A 16,564-nucleotide genomic window follows, 5' to 3' on the forward strand; every position below is an offset into this window, starting at 1 on the left:
GTGGACGAAAACTAGAGCATGGACGGAAACTAGCACAATGACCCGGTAATATCACGTTATTTATGATTTATACTATTTATTTGATTGAATGGATTATGTTGATATAAAAATAAGGTGTTATAGAAAAATAATGTGTTATATAAATTATATAATAATAAGCAACACAAATTAGAAGTTAGGTATACCTAATGAATATTTAGAAAGTCCTCTTTAAATATTACCCTAAATTAGATCTAGTACCATGAAGTGGTATCACTTTCAGATTGACAATGTTTTTTAGTTTTTTGCTAAATTAGTGCACTATTTGATAATATTTACATGTAATAGTACTTACATATGAAAAGAAAGGTGTCCTTTAAGTACGCTAGATGTTTCCGATCGGTTTTTACAGGAGGAAATGCTACAATTCGGCATTTTCTGCTCCTAACATTCCGCTTAGACTGACGTTTGCTGAATGGCGTATGACGTATGGCAACTAGTTTTATATAACCTCCTTGACCGGCGGCCGCCGACTTTTGGCAGAGGGGAACGCCTGTTAATGGCGGTTCCTGTTGGTTTATTATTCCGAGTATTCCTAGCCTTAAGAGCCCATCAACGTGCACACTAGCGCCACGTGCTGCTAAATAATCGTAATTATTTAAATTTAACGCAAGATATTTAAAAAAAGGGGACCGCTACGTACTGTATCTTCTATTAAAGTACCTTTTGAATACATCAAACTAGTTTCTATGTTGCTAGATTCGTCAATCTATATCTATGCGTCCAAAGTTAAAACGGCCGTTTTTGTTTTGAGTTCATAGATTGAAGAATCCAGCAACATAGAAACTAGTTTGATGTATTCAAAAAGTACTTTAATACAAGCTACAGTACGTAGCGGCCCCCTTTTTTTTTAAATATCTTGCGTTAAATTTAAATAATCACGATTATTTAGCAGTGGCGCTAGTGTGCACGTTGATGGGCTCTTATAGTATTTTATGCAACCGTTGTTTAAGAGAGGTCAAAAAAGCGAGTGGTGGGAGTAACAATTTGAGGCGAAGCCGAAAATTGTTAATAAAGGCGCCACGAGTATTTTTTGACTCAGTTAAACAACGTTGCATACGATACTTTTTCTACGACCTAGCACTTACTTTGAAATAAAATTGTAAATTTAACAAATATACTTGGTCAACCAGATCTTGACAGTAGAAAAAGGTGGCAAATTTGAAAAATGTAGGCGCCAAGGGATAACGTCCCATAGAAAATTTGAATTTCGCGCCTTTTTTTACTGACAAGATTTGGTTGACCGGCTATATTTTTCATTCAAGAAGTAGCAAAGAATGCAGGGTAGGTACGGGCGGGAAAAGAATGAATGAAATAAATAAACATGTCTATTGGTTCACTCATCTGTCAGAGATGACAATTAAAATAAGGTTGGCAACAATGTAATTTCATACAATATTTTTTAAGTGGTCATTACACGAAGTATCGAAAAAGTGCCAAAAAGATACTGCGTGTATGCACAAATGCTTTTTTGGGGAATAGACTAAAGACTTGTCTTGACAACTATAAGGTAGGGTTTAATAATTATTTTACATTGAACTTGTTGCAATCATTCTCATAGTATCTTACGAAACTAATGACTATAACTGTTTAGTCAAAAAAAGAATTTATTGCGAAGCGAAATGAAGGGTTTTAAAGGTGTGTGCGGGAAAAGTACGGGAGTAGAAAACAAATATTTGTTTTATTGTGTTTTTTTTTCGCAAATGTATTAAAAACGTCGTTCATGGTACGGCCTACGGCTCATCTCAAAAAAGACATCTCGGGACTCGTAAGTAATGACTAGTAATGAGTAATTACACGCCATGAAATGTAGGTACCTATATACTATTTTAATCAAAAGGCGAATACGAATAACTTCCTACTTTAGAGTCTTGATTGTTGTTCTTTTGCATATAGGCACCGTAGAACTCTTAAAACTTATTATTCATTATTTTAGATTATATAATGTACGTGTACCTACTTGAAAAAGAGAGAAAAACTAAATACTACATTATTGATCTACGCTGATTGTTTGACAGCAGTTTGTTTATTTACCACAACGTTACATCAAAAAAAAAAAAATGCTCAAGTTCATTTATGCCCTGAGAGAATTAAAAAAATCAACTAGTCTACAATCGGCAAAAATAGCCTATTATGCTTATGACTACTTTTGGCTCAAGTACGGTATTATACTTTGGGGAAATAGCACAGACGTAAACGATTTATTTTTACTCCAGAAGAAATGCGTACGCATCCTCGCGAATATTAGGATTCCAGATAGCTGTAGACCATACTTCATCAAGTACGAAATTCTAACACTAACTTCGATGTATATTTTCGAAATTTGTAAATTCGTAAGAAAACATTCGGACCTATTTACAAAGTTAGTAGACCAGCCCCGACGCTTCGAAACAAGGTTTAAGCATGATCTAGCATTGCCGTCAACTTCTAAACTAAAACTTCATAGTACAAGTCCAAACGTCATGGCAGTTAAAATATATAATCACCTTAAAAACGACATCAAAGCTCAAACAAGTGACAAAAAATTTAATAAAATGTTGAAAGACTTTCTAATAAATAAATGTTATTACGACTTAAAGGACTTTTTCGATGATAATGTTACAGGATATTCTAAATAATTTATTATAATTAAAACAATGACATTTATAAACACTTAGCTAAATAATAACTAAAAATTAATCTTATTATATGAATATTGTACATTAATTATATAAGCTAATACATTTATTAGGAATTTGAACCTGATTTTGAGATAATGTAATACATACAATATAATTTTGTTACATATAATAGAAACAAATTAATAATAATATGTAAATATAATAATATTGTTATAAGAAAGCTATGCTGTGCCCTTACAGGGTCCATGTGAGACATTGTACATTTATACTTGACATCTATACTGTACCATGGTTGCAATAAAAAATTATGAATTATGAATTATGAATCAAGATCACGTGACAGCTTGGAGCGTTTAGGTGCGAAATTGAAACACTAAACTAATTAAACTCGATTTCTTATTTAAAATAATTGAAAAAATAATTTTAACTTATTTTTTGGCATAATTACGGGTCTATCTATAAAATGAAAACAGTTCTTAAAAATTGTCAACATCCCTATTGCACTGCATTTCTTATAACCAGTTCAATCCAGTTCCATCCCGATAACATTGATTGTATGATTTGTATGGAACTGCGCACTACGGCAATTAGGCTTTCATTTCTATGATGAATGATGAACTTATAATAAATAGTGGATAATTTACTACGCAGTTGAATAGTCGATATGTGCGGTGTAGTGCGCTAGCCAAGTTATCAAATTTATTGGTGACATCTCCCGTCATTCATATCAGTCGACCAAGGCTTGTGTCAACTCAAATATCTCTATAGTTCGTTTTTTTAGCATTAGAAAGAACTTGAAAGAAGGTAAGCGATTTTGACATGTATTTTAATTGAAAAACACTTTTCAATAACTATTACTTATGAAAGCAGAAGACTATAAAAGATCGTATTAGATTCATAATTGTTACATATTTACCGTAACTTATTTTTAAAATGTGTTTTTCAATTAAAAGACACATCAAGTTTGTTTACCTTATTTCTAATGCTAAAAAAAACGAAGTATAGATAGATAAAACGTTTAGGTATTTAGTTGCTGCGAGCACACGAAATTTACAAATACACTAACAAGCCAAAAGAACTAAAATACACAATTAAATTCCAGAAAAATAACAAATATTAAACACGAAAAATGGAAGTACCTACTCGTAGTCACAGTAGGTACACGACGTTCCGACTCAGCTGTACGCTTCGACTTTTCGCAAAGCACTACATAAAGGCCCTAATACAGTGACTGGTCGTGCTTTCTCGCGATTTCGACCAGATCAACAGTTTATCTCGTTGGAACCCTTTCCACTCTGTTTTGTAGTTCGTGATTGCTAATCCAGAATTTGTGCAAAAGACGTTAAAGATGTAAATCGGAAACGGCCTTTTGACCTGCGTTAGCTCGTAAAAATGTAACTTGTGGCTTTACAACCTTAAGCCTATAGGTATCGAAAATAAATAAAAAAGACGCTAGAGGAAGATAACTAAATGTCTCCCCTGAGTGCTCAGTTTTACTTGCCACATTTTTACCGTGCACCGTTTATTATATCTTTATCAGTCGCAGCTGCCTATATGACGTCAGTTATCTGAGGGCTGACCCCTGCCCAGCGTTCATTCACGGATCCTCACGCTACTATCGAGTAATAACCCTAGCGATTGTTTTCAAGCGTTGACTTTGTTATCAAGCCGAATGAGGAATGAGTAATCGTTGCTCTTGTTTACAACAGATCTGATAGAACAAAACATGAATGAATACATTACCACCCCTACATATGTATGATGTTACCGAGCAAAAGATTTTAGCAGATAAAAAAGCCAAAAAAAGTTAAGGCATTTCGTTTAATGGCTCCTCTACACGATGGGCCAGCGCCGGCCACTCCAAGGGACGCATTAATGCGTTAGAGGGAGCAAGTGATATTGCTATCTCATTCTACCGCATGGCTGCGTCCCTTGGAGTGGCCGGCGCTGGCCCATCGTGTAGAGGAGCCATAAAATAGGATTCGTGATTGAGAAACTTCGCAGGGTTTAGGATAGGATATCCTAAAACCTCAACCCCACCTTAAAATGAATTATTAGGTAAGGTTAGGTTGCCGACCCATTAACCTTTTGGACGCCAATGACCGATATATATGTAGGATGGAGTCCAAAATTAAACAAAACTTTCACTGGAAACACTTTTTCTTTATTTTTTCACCATTTCAGTTACAGTTCACAATCCGCCATAGCTCTCATCTCCCCTCTCCTTCCCACACTCTCGCTCCTTGTCGCACGCTAATAGGCGCGTTCCGGATTAATAGATGTTACAATCAAAATTAAGAAAAAATACAAATTAGGCTCCTACAATCGGCCGTCCTGTAATTCAGGCTGCCCACAGCCTGAGCCAAGGCTTATTAAATTATCTACCACATTTTATAACAAATAAAACAGTTGTGACTTAAATATAATGAGTATCAGAAACAGTCTCAGAAAATCACATTTTTTTTTTTTTTACAATCTACCACCACCACTATATACTAATATTATTACTTCTTTGAATAGAATTAAGATTCTTATACAAATAGAAAATCTAAGAGAAACATGTAACAAATTATACTAACAGGTAGTACTGTTTTTTATTATTATTATTACATTTTATTTCTAAGACCTTTTACCTACTTGCTATATTATGATTAAACTCCAAGATAGATGCATGCAATGGTACTTGATCACCTTATGAAAATGAAAAGAAAATAAAACAGAAATGTAACTCTGTACAGTTAATTTACAGTTACACCCTTTATTGCCAACACCTATATTAACTGGTACTGCTGCACTAAGGCCACCGTTTCATGTGATCCACAGCGGTTGTGGTCTTCTTTGGTCCCTCTGAGCTATTATCCACTTTTATCACCTCATACCTGTCTCTTCCCAATTCTTTTATAATTCGGTATGGGCCGAAGAACTTTTGTTTCAATTTTAAGGCATTGCCAAATTGCGTGCGTTGAATGGCTACCAGGTCACCCTCTTTGTAGGGTTGCCCTGCTATTCTGTTTTTATTGTAGGTCTTGCGGTTCTCTTCCTGAATTTTTAGTAGTTGTGCCTTAGCTTGCTGCCTCAGCTCTTCTCTATTTTCAATGAACTCATTTCTACTTTCTTCATCCAATAGTTCCACTAGTTTGAGCTCTTCTTTGAGTTTTAATGTTGTACCGGTCAGCAACTCGAAGGGTGATGTGTTAATAGATCTCTGATGTGTACTATTGATTGCCCGCTGTACCTTACTGACATATTTGTACCAATGACCGGGCTCTTCAATGCACATCTTTGCCAAAACCGATATGATGACCCGTTGAAGGCGTTCCACTTGGCCATTTCCCCGAGGTACTCCTGTTGTTACTTTGACATGCTCAATACCCTCTTCTTCACAGTATTCGGTGAACTCCTTTCCGGTAAAGGCAGTACCTCTATCGGTCACTATCCGACAGGGGTTTCCATAGTCCTTCTGGTGCAGTTTTAGTTTTTCAACTGTTTCCTTACTTGATAATGTTTTAACTGGGTATATCCAAACAAATTTGGTGAAGGCATCAATAACCGCCAAAATATAATTGTACATCTTTTTGGTAGCATCCAGGGGCCCCAGATGATCACAATGTAAAGTAGCCAGAGGCGTCTCTCCTTTGTCTATAGGGTTGAGAAGCCCTTCCTTTTTTCCTGACTTACGGCTGGCCAATATGCAGGGTACGCATGTGGACAAAACTTTATCAATTTTCCTATCCAGCTTACTTATGTAATAATCCTTTTCCAAAATACTCATGATCTTCTTTTTTCCAAAATGTCCTACTCCATGAGTTCTTCGAATAATTTCCACATCCATGATTTCTGGTATCACCAGTTTTCTCTCTATGCCCTTGTAAATCACCCCATTTTCCACAAAATAGTCTTCATACGACCTTTCCTTCAATATTTCTCTGATGGTTTTTAAATGGTCGTCCTCTTCTTGTGCTTTCTGTATACGGGCATGTAATTCTGAATTAACAAAACAAATGTTTCTGCTTAATGAGTCTACATGTGGCATTTTTTCCCCAGACCGGTGTACTATAGTGAAATCGAAATCTTGCAAGAACATGATCCACCTGGCAACCTTTGCACATACTTCCTTCTTAGTCAGCGTCTTCTGGAAAGCTTCACAGTCGGTAACTATCTTGAATGGTATTCCTATTAAATATTTTCTGAATTTTCTTACTCCCTCTACCACTGCAATGGCTTCTAACTCATAACTACTGCATTTTTTTTGTGCTTCAGTGGTTTTTCTACTCATATAGTGGACTGGATGAAGTTGCCCATCAATAGGATCTTTTTGTAGTAAAATTGCTGCATATCCCAACTTTGATGCGTCTGTGTGCAGCTCTGTCTCCAACTGGATGTCGAATATCTTCAACACTGGGTCACTGCATAGTATTGCCTTCAATTTCTCAAATGAACGCTTCTGATCCACTCCAAAGGTAAATTCGCCCAGTCTTAAAATTTCAGTCAATGGCCTTGCTACTATAGCATAGTCCGGAATGAACTTCCTAAAATATGATGTGAGTCCTATGAAGCTATGTACTTCTTTTAGGCTGGTGGGCTCTGGGAATTCATGTACTGCGCGAGTCTTATCTTTTGAAGGTTTCACCATTCCATTCGTTATAATGTGGCCCAAATACTCCACCGTTCGTTGCAGCAACTGAGTTTTTTTCCAATTTATTTCTAAACCATATTCTTCTGCTACCTTCAACACTTTCTTCAGACGCTCCAATCCTTGTACTTCATCCTCAGCCAAGACAATTAGGTCATCTATAAATATCAGTACTATTCCCTCCATGATGAACTCTCTAAAGATGATGTTAATATATCTCATAAAGTATTTCGGGCATACCGACAAACCAAAGGGGGCACGCAGGAACTCATATTGGCCCTCTGGGTTACTGGTCACAAATGATGTATATTTTATTGAGTCCTCTTCAATTGGCAAGTGAAAAAATCCATTTTTGAGGTCTAGCGTACTAAAGACCCTGGCTTTACTCAATTTGTCGATGTGGTCATCAATCACTGGAAGTGGATATTCATCTTTGATCATCTTTTGATTGACTTTTCTGTAATCCACACAAACTCTGGTAGTTCCATCCTTTTTCTTCACCAACACCAGAGGACTGGCATACTCTGAATAACTAGGTCGTATAATGCCTTTATCTAACCATTCTTCGATTTGAGATCTCACTGTTTCTTCTTCTTTAAGAGCTAATCGCCGTGGTCGTTGCACAACTGGGATATCATCTTTTAACACTATTCTCAGTTTAATAGGGGCATCTTTTATTTTATTTGGTTGGTAAGATGCTCTCAATTCCTGGACTAAAGGACTCTCAGAATCGTTTGTCGAAAACAAGCACCACCAGTCTATGATATCACCTGTCCGTGGCCTCACTGCAATTGCACCTCCATCAATTATAATCACTGTGTTGGCAATAAAAGGCTGACCCAAAATAACTGCATAAGGCATGGTACCCGTAGGTACAACAAAAAAAATAAAATCATAACGATGACCATCCATTACTAAATTGTAGGTAAACTTACCGATTGCATGCACCTTACCACCTAATCCCGTCAAAGTCGTCTCCTCCCGTTCACAACACTGAATGTTCACGTTCAAATTGTTCAAGTCTGTAAACAAATCAAACGAAACCAAGTTAAGGTCACTGCCCGTATCTATTAAACACTTCGCTTCAATATTAGCAATCTTAATCATCTTCGTGGATTTATTAAACGAACCGTCGTCATTCACATTAAAAACATTGGGTCTCTCCAACTTATAACTGTCACTGTCAGAAACGTCAGTGTCAAATAGAATGATTGAACTGACCTGTGACGTTTCATTCCATTGAGCGTTTTGTTCCGCGCAGCATTTACATTCGTTCTTACGTACAGCGCCCTCTGTGAACTCGGTTTCGGCAAACATCGATCGCCGATCGCGCACGTTGTTTCCGCCTGTATTGCCAACATTACGCGGAGTCGATGCTGTTGCTAGGCCGCCATCCTTACTTCCACTGATGCTGGCCTTGCAATCAACGCCAATATGTCCGTAGGAATTACACCGGAAACACTTAATGCCGCTCGAGCACCCACTAGCCAAATGCCCCGGCTCACCACACTTGAAGCATCTCTGTTGATTATTTTTTGTTGTATTTTCAGTGCGCGTACCTTCACTCCGAGACTCTTGACGAGGTTTCATCTTTAGTTTCATGGCCTCATAAATAGCCAGCTTGTCTTTTAAAGCCGTATACGTAGTCACTCCGTATAGACACATTTTGTTGACTTGACTATCTGGAATTCCGTCAATGATATACTGTATGGACACATAGTCAGGAAACTTAGCCCTTTTCCCAAGTTCTTTCATTGTTAGCATATACTGATAACAGGTTTCGCTGGGTTTCTTTCTCCGCGTACTCATGGTTTCGTGCATTTCTTTTGAATTGATGCTATCAGGAAACTCTTTCACTAGTGCCGCTTTGAGATCATCATACGATTTAAAGGCTTTTTCGGTTTTCAACCACAGCTCCGCCGTACCCGTCAGAGATTTACGTGCAATAATCAACTTCTGTTGTGCAGTCCAGCTAAATATCTCTGCATTGTCCTCGATGTCTTGTGTCCATTTTGTCGAACTGTAGGTCAGATCCTCGCCGCTGAATTTTGGAACGGCTTCGGTCATGAAGAATGCGCTCATGGGTTTTGTTGTCTCGTCTGTCATCTTGATTCCTTCTCGTGATCGACTTCTTAATGGGCTTCGTTACCGGCGCCGCCGCCGCTCGCGCCGGGCCACGCGTCTTTGAGGTTATGTCGTCGTCGTCTTCTTCGTTAATCGTCGTATTTACACCTTATTTCCACTTCATTCGAGCAATCCCGGACGAGATTTGTAGGATGGAGTCCAAAATTAAACAAAACTTTCACTGGAAACACTTTTTCTTTATTTTTTCACCATTTCAGTTACAGTTCACAATCCGCCATAGCTCTCATCTCCCCTCTCCTTCCCACACTCTCGCTCCTTGTCGCACGCTAATAGGCGCGTTCCGGATTAATAGATGTTACAATCAAAATTAAGAAAAAATACAAATTAGGCTCCTACATATATATACGCACCGTAGGTTCAACGCTAAAGACCGATTAATCGGTCACAGACCACAGAGCAACATCGACCTACGTGCATATACATAAAGTTCAACTTCAGTTTTGACAATTCAATGATGTGGCGTCTGAGTGACAGCTTTTGTGTTTGACATAGCGTGGAAAAGGTTAAAAATATGTGGGTAAGCTCCTTTTTTGAAGAACCCCATAATAATAATAATGTACTGTGTCCCTCAATTAAGTAAACCTCGGCAGTTCATATTCATAGCGTCCTCGGGAGGAAATTCCTTTTAAATCACACAGTGCGTGACCATTTAGGTTCCACATGACATGATATTTCGTAGTCAAACTCCAAGAATTTCATACGCACGGGTGTTAGAACGCATAACCGCCGGTGTGAATAATTAATTGCACGCTGTAAGTACCGATACGTTGACCACCGGTCGCATACCGGTCCTCATTTTGATTAGTTTCTATGATTAGTTTCTAAAGCATTCTAATTGAAAAATATCTGGGTAGTAGTTGGGTATAGTAGGTAAAACATTGTAAATATGTAGGTACAAATAAAATAGACGAGTAGAAGTTTTCAAATAGGTACCTATAGCTGATCAACCAAATATTGTCAGTAAAAAAAGGCGCGATATTCAAATTTTCTATGGGACGATATCCATTCGCGCCTACATTTTTCAAATTTGCCGCCTTTTTCTACTGTCAAGATCAGGTTGACCAAGTATATATACCTAAGTCACATCGAGGTCACATCATCTCTGCAAACACCCATAATAATAGTGCAAACTAGTATGGCTTCAATATGGCTTTAATAAGGCTTTAATAGTAAAATATAAGTAGGAAAATAGATTAATATATGTATAGACAAGTAATGTAACCTTAACCGTTACACGTTTCGCCGTAGGTTAACTGGAAGAGATCCCTTAAAAAAGGGATAAGTTCGCCTCTTTTCCTGTTTTGTTTTGATTTTTGTACAAGAAAGTGTTTTACTACTACAACTACTACAAGTATTATAATTTATATTATAAGTTTCGTTGAGGGTGGTTGAGGGTACTTTTATACACATGGAAAAATCAGATAAAAAGCCTCATCATCACCATCTAGCGTGGAGTTTAGACACGAAAATAACCACAGGCTAATAAATAAAACAGTGTCAGTGCTACCACCTGCACGGTTCTTAAAGCCATAACAGACTACCGCACCGCACCGCAACTTTAGAGATTTCTTATAAGTCTTTCTCGCTCTCACTTATAGGTGCGGCGCACTAAGGCCGCGTTACGGTGCGGTAGTCTGTTATGGCTTTAAGTCCTCGCTCTTGCATATTTGAGCGATAGAGAGACGGATAATAAAATTTAAAACTTTAGTTGTTTATGTTAGTATCAGCGGGCTAGTACTTATTTTTTATTTATATTTATACGAATAAAGCAAACGGCAAGGGCTGAAAAACCTTATTCCAAGTTTCTATCTTCGATCAATTAAATTCGTTAGCATCTGTACTGTAGTGTTGGTTAACTTGTCTTAGATTCCAACAGGTTGACGGAGAATACCAAAATCATTTCCTATGTTATCTGTGCGTTATTACTGTCAAAAGTGTCAGTAGTGTCAGTGTCGTCAGTGACTTCAGTGAGTGTCAGTGTGGTGTCAGTGTTGTGAGCAAGTTGTGAGTGTCGTTTGCATTTGCATCTTCCAAACAGAAATTTCGTATCCAATTTACTCCCTAGAATATTCGATACAAGCGCAGAATTGGACAACATATTAACTTAAAAGGCCAGAATGGCTTTGAATTTGGATGTGGTGCCAAAAGATTTAAGAGGCCTTCGGGCCTGTTTAGTTTGCTCCTTAATAAAGGTAAGTAAAGTACGTCACCTCATCGCAAATTCAGTTTTTCATGTGAATGTTACCAAGTTTTCTCATTTCGCACCTGTGATTTGATTCCAGACATTCGACCAATTTGAGTACGATGGATGTGACAACTGCGACGAGTTTCTTCGAATGAAACAAAACAAAGACAACGTTTACGATTGCACCAGTAACAATTTCGATGGGTGGGTAAATTACTACTGTTCACAAGTTTTAGACTCTTAACTCTCTCTCTTCTCTCTTAACATCTATTTGTTTTGTAACCACAGTTTAACAACATAAAATGTATACTAAATCACTTGTCAACTGTTTTGTTCTATTGGACCAACCCACAGGAGTTACTCAAGTATACCAAATTAGTTGCTTTGTAGGGAAATTGCAATGTGAAGCAGCTTAGTGTGTGAATTATTCTTGGTTGTGGCAAATACATGTAAAGCCTGTATTGGTTGGTTGGTTGCCTATATTTGCCCATTTGGTTGCCTCTTATTAGGTAGGCCTTTGCAGCTGCTGTTTGAGAGGCAATTTTCTTTACAGGGTGTTTGTTTCTGTATTAAAATTGAAATTATCTGTGATTCTTTTTTGAGGTTAGCTTGTTTTCACCTATATTACACCTTTCCCCTCTAAGTTGCTCAACAATTCTCAAATATTACATGTATCTGTTTATTACATTTGTTTTCAGAATGATAGCAGTAATGAGCCCAGAGGACAGTTGGGTGTGCAAGTGGCAGCGCATCAGTAAGTTCGTTTAAATTCACAAATTCTATGTGGACAAAGACACTGCATGGCTATTACATACATACTAATAATACATACAGAGATCCCTGTCCATGCTCAGTTAGTGCCCTCTTGCATAGTTTGTGCAGTGTCCTGATGCTCTTCAAGATGTCCATTTTTAGGGTTCCGTACCCAAAGGGTAAAAACGGGACCCTATTACTAAGACTCCGCTGTCCGTCTGTCACCAGGCTGTATCTCACGAACCGTGATAGCTAGACAGTTGAAATTTTCACAGATGATGTATTTCTGTTGCCGCTATAACAACAAATACTAAAAACAGAATAAAATAAAGATTTAAGTGGGGCTCCTATACAACAAACGTGATTTTTGACCGAAGTTAAGCTATGTCGGGCGGGGTCAATACTTGGATGGGTGACCGTTTTTTTGCTTGTTTTGCTCTATTTTTTGTTGATGGTGCAGAACCCTCCGTGCGCAAGTCAGACTGGCACTTGGCCGGTTTTTTTGTTTCCTATATTCTGCTGCACTTTGTCCATAATATTATTATGTTAAACATTGCTGGATTCAGACATGTTAATGCCTTAAGTATTATCCTAGGTCATAGTGTACTCAGATTATTAAGTGATTCTGACTCATAGTCTGGTTTCATCACATGGGAGTCGAAATAACCTAATTTTTTTCTGACAGGCCGGTTTCGTCAAGGAGTCTATGCAATCTCAGTATCCGGTCGACTGCCAGCCGGAGTCATTAGAGAAATGAAAAGCCGTGGCATTGTATACAGGCCGAGAGATACGAGCCAGCGATAAAAACAACCAATAATTTACTTATGTCAATCACTAATTTTTTTAAATAAATCAATTTATTAAATAAAATTTGTAGTATCTATTGTCTATTTACATAAACATACATTCTAACTATTATGTGCTTAAACAGGATATGCCACAAAATGCAATTCATAAGCATTTTAAACAATATTTAAAAATGGTGTGTGCTCTAAGCACATCAATAACTTTTCTGCCTACTAGTGGCACTTACAAGAACTAAACATGGATTTTCATTTTACATACATATTTCTTTTATATTACTGTAACTAGTGTAGTTTACGACCAGCCAGGCTAGCACATGATTGGCGCGACAGTATCTCTCCGTGAGATAAACTACATCCTTTAGTTAGTTCCTCTTTCATTAATACAGTTACAAAATAACCTCGCGGCGAGATACTGTCGCGCCAATCATGTGCTAGGCCTACAGAAACAACAAAACATTGTTTTCAAACTAGTGAGGTATTGTTATTCACATTGTACTCCCAACTGTTGCTGCGGCTTTTGTGGTTTCCAACATGTCATGGCACTCAACGCACAGATGCAACGATACATCTGTCAACTGCTGCCTGGTGGCGGTGCTTTGAACTCGAACTCTGTGCCTAGGACATCTTTATCAATTTCTTTAAAATCGATGTTGTGCGCCTTCATAGCGTTCTGAAACAATAAGACTCCGATAAATATATTCCAAACTCGAATAACTAAACTGATCTCGAGCTGTATAATTGAATCTACCTTAACACATTCTTGATAAATCTTGAATATTCCGGCGCACATTGAATCATCGTGGTCCCCCTTCAGAAATCTGTCCGAAAACCAAGAATTAAAACAATCGTCATATTTCTTCTTAAGCTCAGTGCACTCTTCTCCGATGCTGTTCATTGTGTATATATTTATTGATAGTATTTACTTTGTTCGATAATCAAATAAATCTGATGAAATCTGAAAGAAATCGATGAACTGCTCAGAACTGCTGTAGTGAGTGTAGTGCAAGTAACAAGTAATTTGACATTGAATTGACAGAACAGAATGGTATTTTTCTACTAAGCAAAGAATATAATACTCTACAAGATAGCCTTATCGGTAGATTTTTTAGCTGATGATAAAAATTTGTGTACAGGAACAGCTAGGTTTTAATATTTTCCATCCCAAAAATGTATGCTAGGCGTACTCAAAACAATATTAGTATTGTTTACCACAAATTCCCTTCGAATTCTACACATGAAAATACTGCTTTCGACCAGCTGTGTCATTACACAATCCAATCCAATGTACGCATTTCACCCACGCAGTCAATTCGAAATCTCGTTAAAGTACCCCTTATTTCGAAAATAAACTGCACAGTAAAATTAAACTGCACAGTTTCAAAACAAACAATTTAGCTTTTATTGTAAATGTGTGACTTAAAGCCAACGAAATTAAATTTAATGTTACTCTTTGCGCAATAGTAGCATAATATATTGCGTATATAGGAGCACAGTTTCTTGGTTCACGTTTTTCTGACGTTTTACACTCATCATTTTAGGTTATGATTTCTTTGAAGATTCGGATAGACAGAAAAAAACATTGATTTCTTGTAACATTTGCACCGTTACCCTACAGTAATCATGGGTGATATACTCAAAGATAGTCGTTTTGCAAAATATCTAAATGATCCACGATACAGACAAATACCTAAACATGAAAGGAAGGTTAAAATCGACAAACGATTTCAGTCTATGTTCAATGATTCTAAGTTTAAAGTGAAATATACCGTGGATAAGAGAGGAAGACCTGTAAATGAGACTTCAACGGAGAATTTGAGGAAATACTATGAATTGGAAGAGTCTGAAGGAAGTTCTGATTCTGAAGATGAGGAAGTTGAGGGCGATACTGGTGCCGAGTCTCAAAAGGACGAAGTTACTCCTGGCAGATTCGTCAAACGACCACAGAGCGACGATGCTGGCCCCAAGTTTCAGAATGACAAACTAACGCGAGGCAAATTAAACCCGAAAACTAAAGAGAGGCTGTTGGATCTAGACGTTGATTATGCTCGAGGAGAAGGTAAATATTGAATGTCGCTATTTTATTGTTAAATACGATTGTTAAGTAGTAAATGCAGTCTCATCAATGCCGGACTTGACTTGGTTTGCGCGAGAGACACTTCCAAAGTGGTAAAATGTGTCCCCCCCCCCCGTAACTTCTAAAATAAGAGAATGATAAAACTAAAAAAAATATATGATGTACATTACCATGCAAACTTCCACTGAAAATTGGTTTGAACGAGATCTTAGTAAGTAGTTTTTTTTAATACGTCATAAATCCCCTAAATACGGAACCCTTCATGGGCGAGTCTGACTCGCACTTGGCCGCTTTTTTTACTTAAAATGTAGTGCTTTGAAAGAATCTAGCCTCTGCCCACAGCATTGTCGTTCAAGAAATTATTAAAACGCCAAACACCCTTCCTTCAAACCTCTCCTGCATAACACTCATCATTTCAACCCTCCTTATCGCCCATGGGGTGTAAAAAGTATTCTAGGTCTATTTCCACAGTTTAATCAGCTTGTTTTGTGCTCTGTAACTGTTTTGTGTTATGGAAAAAAACACAATAAAAATAAATATACTGTACACATGAAGAATAAAGGTTCTGCCAAATGCTATGATGTTCTTGGTTGTTGCAGGTGTCCTTTTAACGGACAGCTCTTCAGATGAGGACAGCAGTGAGGAAGAGGCGGAGAGTGAGGTGGAACATGAGTGGGGGGAACTGGATGCAGCGGCAGAGACCACTGAAGAGTCAACTAAAAGGTTAGTATGGCTGTTAATTTTTTTTTTCCCATCAAGAGCAAAATTGGTGTGCATTTTAATACAACTTACATACAATCTATGTTTGAAGAATGCAAAATTGAAGTGTTTGTTTTTTATAAATTTCAGAATAGCAATTTGCAATATGGACTGGGACAATATAAAGGCAGCAGACATCATGGTGCTGCTCAGCTCTTTCCTACCCCCGGGAGGCATTATTTACAAAATAACAGTAGGTATCATAATATAGCATTTCATACAATACAAATCAGAATATAGTTGTAAAACTTACAAACAAGGGTAAAGTATGTGTTTATAAACTAGTTTAAGAAAGAATGCAATGTATCGTTTGAAGGCTCCATACTAGGGTTTGCTCCCGGTACTGAGTTTGTATGGCGAGAACCGGGAATTCCCGGTTCTCGCCATACAAACTCAGTACCGGGAGCAAACCCTACTCCATACCATACCAAACAACTCATGTACAGTCAACTGCAGAGATAGTTGACTCCCCCTGCATACAAATATCTATGCAGGTGGATCAGTAATCTCTACAGCTCACTGTACAGAGAATATCATTTGATATTTACT

At 37.5% G+C, this 16,564-nt stretch overlaps 3 protein-coding genes across 3 annotated transcripts in view; 2 read left to right on the forward strand and 1 right to left on the reverse strand.

Moving 5' to 3' along the window:
* LOC134652897 (ESF1 homolog) overlaps window positions 1-16,564 on the forward strand; it is a 273,742-nt gene that overhangs the window by 250,588 nt on the left and 6,590 nt on the right. Inside the window, exons 2-4 of the mRNA XM_063508129.1 lie at window positions 14,749-15,238; window positions 15,856-15,979; window positions 16,106-16,208. Coding sequence (XP_063364199.1) covers window positions 14,803-15,238; window positions 15,856-15,979; window positions 16,106-16,208 — 663 coding nt within the window. The 5' untranslated portion in view covers window positions 14,749-14,802. The remainder of the gene's footprint in view (window positions 1-14,748; window positions 15,239-15,855; window positions 15,980-16,105; window positions 16,209-16,564) is intronic.
* LOC134652582 (transcription elongation factor SPT4) lies at window positions 11,468-13,225 on the forward strand. Its single transcript, XM_063507748.1, has 4 exons — window positions 11,468-11,630; window positions 11,721-11,827; window positions 12,322-12,377; window positions 13,062-13,225. The coding sequence occupies exons 1-4, from the start codon at window positions 11,556-11,558 to the stop codon at window positions 13,178-13,180; spliced, it is 357 nt and encodes a 118-aa protein (XP_063363818.1). The 5' UTR covers window positions 11,468-11,555; the 3' UTR covers window positions 13,181-13,225.
* LOC134652583 (TP53-regulated inhibitor of apoptosis 1-like) lies at window positions 13,629-14,154 on the reverse strand. The gene is made up of 2 exons (XM_063507749.1): window positions 13,931-14,154; window positions 13,629-13,852 (listed from the first exon to the last, which is right to left on the reverse strand). The coding sequence occupies exons 1-2, from the start codon at window positions 14,075-14,077 to the stop codon at window positions 13,754-13,756; spliced, it is 246 nt and encodes an 81-aa protein (XP_063363819.1). The 5' UTR covers window positions 14,078-14,154; the 3' UTR covers window positions 13,629-13,753.

The sequence above is a fragment of the Cydia amplana genome, chromosome 12 (genome assembly GCF_948474715.1).
Source record: "Cydia amplana chromosome 12, ilCydAmpl1.1, whole genome shotgun sequence".
Classification (NCBI taxonomy): domain Eukaryota; kingdom Metazoa; phylum Arthropoda; class Insecta; order Lepidoptera; family Tortricidae; genus Cydia; species Cydia amplana.